Consider the following 7,584-nt stretch of genomic DNA (forward strand, 5'->3'; position numbering starts at 1 on the left):
CTCTCACTAATTGAACTATGAGTTGTTTCCCCCCCCCCCCCCCCCATAACCCCCACACTTGATGACTCATTTTCAGGGCGCAACTGTGAGACTGATAGAGGGGCAACCGAAGAGGACCACTGACGTGTGTGTGTGTGTGTGTGTGTGTGTGTGTGTGTGTGTGTCATTGTTTGCGCTGCTACATCCACTGAATGGTACAGAATCCTTCCTTTGTGTGTGTGGATCGGTAAACATGAATGTAGACAGTATGGCTGAATAAACGTCCATCCTGGTCTTCATCACTCTGACCTTCATCCCTCTTCTCCTCTTCCGCCCTTGGTGACCACTGTCTCTCTCTCTCTCCTGTTGTTTCTCTCCCTCTGCCTCTCCCCACTGCCCTTGGCAAGGAGTGGAGCACCTAGTGCATTACTTCAGTGATACAGCGTGGTACAGTACTCTTTCAGATTTCTCTCCCTCTCCCCCCCCCCCTTTTGTCCCCTTCCCTCCATCTCAAGTCTCCTTGCATGGTGAGGAATGCCGTGTCTGATGCCCCCGCTCCGTTCCACGTGTTTGCCGTTTGTCCCCTGCCACTTGGTGCAGTCTGAACAGTCCGTCTGCCTTTGACAGGCTTCTCTTGGTGTTCCCATCATCAGCCCTGCTGTGCCCTGCATTGCCCCGCACTCTGTACCAAAGTCACATCCTCTTACGCCTTCCCTCCTCCTCTGCTACTTTTACCCTCTCACTTTGGTTTAGCGCTCTCTGTCTCTCCCATCTGTCTCGCTTGTCTTGCTGTCTCGTTGTGTCTCTCTCTCTCTTTCTCTCTCCTTTCTTTCTCTCTCTCTTTTTCTCTCTTTCTGTCCTCCACAGCCCCCCCCCCCCCCCCCAAAAGGTCTTGCATCACCTCCCTCCACCCCTCCTGTCACCGTTCTTCTCCAAGTAACTTGCAGTAAACAGTCAAATTGGTCAACCAGTCTGATGCTTGGTGGACTACAGGCTGAGGCGTTATCTCAACAGGTGGTTTCAGCAGCAATGAACTAGACCTGATGCCATGGTAGACTCATGCTTTGAAAATTATTCACAATGAACAACATAATGTTATAATATGATTGTTCTGTTGAAATATACACTCACCGGCCACTATTAGTTCAACTGCTCGTTAACACAAATATCTAATCAGCCAATCACATGGCAGCAACTCAATGCATTTAGGCATGTAGACATGGTCAAGACGACCTGCTGAAGTTCAAACAAAGCATCAGAATGGGGAAGAAAGGTGATTTAAGTGACTTTGAACGTGGCATGGTTGTTGGTGCCAGACGGGCTGGTCTGAGTATTTCAGAAACTGCTGATCTACTGGGATTTTCACCCGCAACCATCTCTAGGGTTTACAGACAATGGTCCAAAAAAGAGAAAATATCCAGTAAGTGGCAGTTCTCTGGGTGAAAATGCCTTGTTGATGCCAGAGGTCAGAGGAGAATGGCCAGACTGGTTCGAGATGATAGAAAGGCAACAGTAACTCAAATAACCACTCGTTACAACCAAGGTATGCAGAAGACCATCTCTGAACGCACAACACGTCGAACCTTGAAGCAGATGGGCTACAGCAGAAGGACTGGGTGCCACTCCTGTCAGCTAAGAACAGGAAACTGAGGCTACAATTCGCACAGGCTCACCAAAATTAGACAATAGAAGATTGGAAAAACGTTGCCTGGTCTGATGAGTCTCGATTTCTGCTGCGACATTCAGATGGTAGGGTCAGAATTTGGCATAAACAACATGAAAGCATGGATCCATCCTGCCTTGTATCAAAGGTTCAGGCTGGTGGTGGTAATGGTGTGGGGGATATTTTCTTGGCACACTTTGGGCCCCTTAGTACCAATTGAGCATCGTTTAAACGCCACAACCTACCTGAGTATTGTTGCTGACCATGTCCATCCCTTTATGACCACAGTGTACCCATCTTCTGATGGCTACTTCCAGCAGGATAATGCGCCATGTCACAAAGCTCAAATCATCTCAAACTGATTTCTTGAACATGACAATGAGTTCACTGTACTCCAATGGCCTCCACAGTCCCCAGATCTCAATCCAATAGAGCACCTTTGGGATGTGGTGTGGGAATGGGAGATTCAGTCATTTTTAATATCCATCCCTCTGTTTCGTAAACCATCACAGCTTGCTTTGCGACCCTTTGTCTGTGGTTCACCGAAAAAGTTAATTTTCTCCCCGCTTTTGTGGTTATCATTTTAATTAGTATTAAAGTGCTCTGCGCTCGTTGAAATTGCTTATGGGTACCCGTTGTCGTTTATTTAAATGTTTTCGGAGTCGATTCCGTCGTGAGTAAATTGGAATTGATATAGTGAGCTCTAAGCAATATTTGAAGCATCAGCAATTGGCATCAAGGGGAGGTGGAGAATACGGATATTGAGCTAACTGAGGGAAGTGGAGCGCTCCGGGATTTGGCAGCCGAATGGGGTACTGCGCACACGCACACACACACACACACGCATCCACACACACGCATACGTAAGCACACACACACACACACACCCCCCCCATTCCCTCATGCATGCGCAGCATCCCTCTGGCTGTCTGGCTGTGGGGGGAGCAAGGTGAATCCCTCCTTGAAACACCTGCAGGGGTTTATAAGGCGCCTCTTCTTCTCCACGCTCAGCTCAGCTCGGCTCCAGAAAGCCGTGTCACCTTTCGTTAGGAGCCGTTCCCTAAATCCCCTGCCAGTTGTCATCCATTATTTATGAAGGCTCGTCCCGGGGCCAGCGGCCCTCCTTGGGCGGCCCACCCACGCTCCCTCCCACCCTCAGACTTTGAAAAAGTTCCCTGAAGGACCCGGCGGAGTGCAGGCGACTCCTGGGTGTGAAACCTGGTTAAGGCGGGCTCCTCCCACCCCACCCGCCAGCTCCTAACCTCTGTGTCTGAACTCTGTGTCTGTGTCACCGTCTAGAGGAAAGGGAATGTTTCTCTGAAGTAATAGCCTGCAGCCATGGGGTAGAATTGGACAGAAAAAAAAGGCAAGAGATCGGCCGTCGCCAACCTCGGACGAGTGTGAAAAATGCTGCTTAGGTCTGTCCCGAAGGGGTGGGGGTGGTGGGTGGGAGGGGCTGTAGTACTGGGTGGTAACCAGCGGGTGGCACTGTGGACCAGTGAATTCTTCCCCATAGCTGTACACAGATCTCACAGTGCAACGGATCAGAAAGATAACAAGCTACATCCACTGTATATGAGTGCTCTTGTTCTTGACTGACTGACTGACTCACTGACTGACTGATTGACTGACTGACTGACTGATTCACTGACTGACTCACTGACTCACTGACTGACTGACTGACTGACTGACTGACTGACAGGTAGGTGTCCATGAAACCTGGCCACCCCGCATGTTTCTCCAGCCTTAACAAGCAGCGTTAAATGTTAATGAGGGGGCCGGAGTGGGACCCCCCGTGCCCCAGCATACACACTAACCTTTCCCTAATTGGCATGGCGCCAAGCTGGGGGCACCTTCTTACAGCGACTCCTGACGGCCCGGGAGAGAACTGTCATCCTACGTCAGCAGAAGAGGCGAGGGGGGGTGGGCGAGAGAGGGAGGGAGAGTGGGGGAGAGAGAGAGAGCGGGAGGGCAGGAGAGAGAGAGAGAGAGAGAGAGAAGGAGGGAGAGTGGGGGGGAGAGAGCAGGAGAGAGAGAGAGAGAGAGAGAAGGAGGGAGTGTTCTTTTGATGCTTCCCCGCCTCTCGGCCCAGCCTGGCGGCCTAACATCAGGGCTAATAAGTGAAGAGAGACTGAGACTAGCACTCCAGCACTGGGACAACCCCGCTGTACACTCCAAACACTCCCTGCTATCAAAGCCGTCTCCGGCGGCTTTTCATGTGCAAATGCAAAAGACAGTTTGTTTCTGTTTTGCTGTAACGTCTACATAAAGGGAGAGATGCTGCCACGTTGTACAGCGCAGCCTCGTGGGAGTTTCTAGCCTTATACTGCTAGTGTGTAGAGTGCCAGACAGTGGTAAGTTGTTTGTGAAAATGCTGCATAGATGTAGAAGACAGTTACTTTAAGTACAGTGGAGTTCTAAGGGCTCTTGCTATAGTTTCATGGTTATCGTGTTTTCAGATGTTTAACGTAATGTTTTCTCTCCTTCCCCAGCCTCAGATACTACAGCCTTCCCGGCCATGGCCCAGTGCCCAGTGCCCCCAGGGAAGACTAACAAGCTCAGCCCACACAGGGGTCCCCAGTGAGCCCTCTTCCTCCTCCTCCTCTTCCTCTGACCCTGGCTGGGGAGACAGTCCTCCCAAGGCCCAGCTCAGCTCCCTCCCCTGTCCCTGCCCCAGCCCGGGTCTGGATGCTCCTGCCGTTGCCGCTGCCCCTGTCCCTGCTACTGTTTCAGCCCCTCCTGCTGGGTGTTTGGACCCCGGCCCAGACGAACTCAGCTTCCTCCTCAGCACTCAACTCAAAATCACTGATTCTGAGGGTCCGGGGGTCCGTGTGAGTCCTCGCCTCCCCGGACCCCGACTCCGGCCAGACCCAGCCCACCGGAGCCTGGTCCCACCAGAGAGAGTCACCCCCTGCATCCCCCAGTCCCCCAACTCCCTCAAGAAAGCCTCCATCCCCAAGAGGCCACAAGAGGATGCCACCACATCCATCACAGGTTTTCCAAGGAAGGAGAGGGGGGCCCATGGTATGGTCAGTCCAAGGCCAGGCCCCGCTGCCCCCCTGTCCAGGCTGAGGCAGCTGCCCCCTCCGTCCAGAGGCCTGCCCTGCTTCAGCTATGGGCCCCAGACCTCTGCCCCTGCCCTGGGAACCTCCACCACCACTACCACCGCCTCTCTGCCTGTCCCCCCAGACCTCCGGCCCAGAGCACTCAGACAGACTCAGGGCCCCCGAGACCCAGAGAGCACTGGGCTCAAAGCCAGAGGTCTTGTCCCCCCCAGCCACTCACGCCTCCCAAAGCCAAAGAGCCACTGACTGACTGTCTCTCACTTAGACCCTGCCCCCAGCAGCACAGACCCATATACTGCAACACCACCTCCCACCCACTCTCACCCAACAGATCAGAGCCTCTATGTAGGACTCCTGGCCTGCCCCTAGCAAGGTCGATGAATCTGCTCCCGTCTTATTTATTTACTAATATATGACTATTTTATCCAGCCTTCTCTTTAAATAACTCTCGTTCGAGGTCAGAAATAAACTTGGCCTGTGTTACTCTGTGTATTCAATTAGTGTCTGTCTTAGGAATTCCTAGCATGCCAAATTAATTGTTTTTTTTTTCCCTCCAAACTTGTTTCAGGACTAAATGAGCACAGTGTGTGCCGTCTAGATCAGTTAAATTCGGAGATGTTGTTTGTGTGTAGATGTCCTTTCAAAAGTGGGAACTAGCAGGATTAAACATATTTCTAAACACTCTTATGCCAACAAGTTAGAACTACCAGAATTGTTAGGCCCATTATTGAAATGATCAAATATTTAAGCATATGCTTGTCCAACAAACTTCCAAACATTGGTTACACTTTGTCTTAACAAGCCTACAGTGTAGTTTCACGATTACTGTGTACGTTAAGTTGTTGCCTGGGGTGTAATGACTGTCTACCGCTTTGATGTAGCATTTAGGGTGCCCAATCTTTCCTGAAGAAGTGTAGCCCTATATTACCATAACAATAACATTTTATCTAAATGTACTTATGCTGAGTATTAAGAATGGCTTCTCTCGAGGGCTCAAATCAGTTCACATATGATCTCCTCCCAACAGCCTTGCAGATAACACAGCAAAACGGTAAGAGAACAGAGAAACCATTTGGACCTGAGGCGGAAACACTTTACAGTATAACTCTCTCCTCTATAACCAAATTCTCTGCACTTGTATCAGATATGGTCCCCCGTGGCTAAACCAATGTGATTTGTAAGTGCTGTGTGATGTTCCCAGTCCCCTTGCAACACAGCCGTCTCAGTATAAAAGTATCTCTAGGTTGGTGGCCTCGGTGTATAAGTCTCTCTGGGTTGGTGGCCTCTCATCGTGGACGCCTTTGTTTCCTCTCTTGGCCTTGTTTTCTGAGAGTGCCTTACGTTGAAGTGCACTCTCACACCCCCTGTACTTAGCACTGTAGCTCTGCCATCTCTGTCCCTCTTTCATCCGAGCGTCCGTCCGTCCGTCCGTCTGTCTGTTGGTGTAGTGTGGTGCTTGTGCTGCTGCTGCTGCAGTTTAATTGAGACAAGGCTAACAAAGAGATCAGAGGAAGCCATCTTGTGCAATTGGCTGTACTCACAGAGGAGGCTTTGTTCTTATTCCACCCGGCAAGGTCTGGGGGCTGAAGCCTCCCACATGCTACAGTACCCTAATGAGGCTGTGGAAGTGAAGAGCTCAGCACCGTTCCACAGCACCACAGTGTTCTAGACAGAGAGCCTCGGATAGAGTAAGGGAAGGGGCCAGGGACAAACAAGATCCTGTGAGAAATGGTATCACTGGTCTGGAGGCCCATGGTGATAATGAGGAATATGACCGATTGCCCGTCTGGTTGGCATGGTTACATGGTTGAGTGGCACCGTGCAGAAGCGTGGTGGGGAATTGTCAAGTGTGTGACGTACATGCTCAGTACTGTATGCTATTATGAATCCCTTGAGAGACGGAGCCGCCTGACCCTCAACCCCACTGGTATTGTTCACTACGAAGGGTGAGAAGTGTGTTATTAGTCAAGAGCCTTACAAGGCTCTGGTGACTCATGGGCTATGTCAGGGAGCAAGGCTATACGATGACTACTATACAAAGCCATAATGTCTATATAGTACCTCCTCTACTGTTGCTGTATTTACTGTATTTACTCCCCGGCTTTAAGTAACAGGCACAATTAAATCTCCTCGACCTCGACCTAATCTCGCTTATGATGTCATGGCTGACCTTTGGTCCGGGGTCTAATGCCCTGTAGGTCAGTCTTATTGCATGCACTGAGAATAACATTGCCCCAGTGAGCCCTGCTTCACAAATATGATTTAGAATGCCTCCTCCCTTGAACTTTATTTGGCATTTATTCCCCCCTTGAAGCTTTATAAGCTATTCTATGCAGCACTGTGGTGCCCAACAATGCAAGATACACGTTGGAATGGCACTTACATCGTCATGGGCAATGCTTCCTTTTAACCCAAAGTGAATGGGACAGCTTATATTGTATCCAGTACGTTTGCGATCATACATACAAGTGTACAATCTTCCAGGCATTAGGATAGACATACTGTAGCACCTCTTTAGTTTCTCATAAAGGTGCAAACCCAGCTTCTCTTTTGTCCCAATAAGAGAGCACCAGAGCCCTGCTCTGCACGGTCTGCTTAACTGACCGACTCCCTCTCCCCTGTCGGGTCCAAATATCTCTAAAACCCGTTGAACACCATTAACTACAGCTGGTAGTTTTACAGCCCCTCTTAAATCCGTTCACACCATCCACTGCTCCCTCTGCATACCTTCCATGACAGGTCTATTCTTTCGTCAGCGCGTGTGTGTGTGTGTGTGTGTGTGTGTGTGTGTCCGTGTCCATTCATCTTCCTATCTGTCTATCTTGTTTCTCTCCTTGTCTCCATCTGTATATCTTCTTAGTGTGTGCGTGTGTGTGC

General features: G+C 50.3%; 1 protein-coding gene across 1 annotated transcript; it reads left to right on the forward strand.

Annotated features, from left to right (window-relative positions):
* The first annotated feature begins 4,062 nt into the window (after positions 1-4,062).
* Positions 4,063-6,067, forward strand: LOC310817025 (uncharacterized protein). Its single transcript, XM_083687424.1, has one exon. The coding sequence runs from the start codon at positions 4,102-4,104 to the stop codon at positions 4,951-4,953; it is 852 nt and encodes a 283-aa protein (XP_083543550.1). The 5' UTR covers positions 4,063-4,101; the 3' UTR covers positions 4,954-6,067.
* The last annotated feature ends 1,517 nt before the right edge of the window (positions 6,068-7,584 follow it).

The sequence above is a fragment of the Argentina silus genome, assembly GCF_951799395.1.
Source record: "Argentina silus genome assembly, chromosome: 16".
NCBI classification, from domain to species: Eukaryota; Metazoa; Chordata; class Actinopteri; order Argentiniformes; family Argentinidae; genus Argentina; species Argentina silus.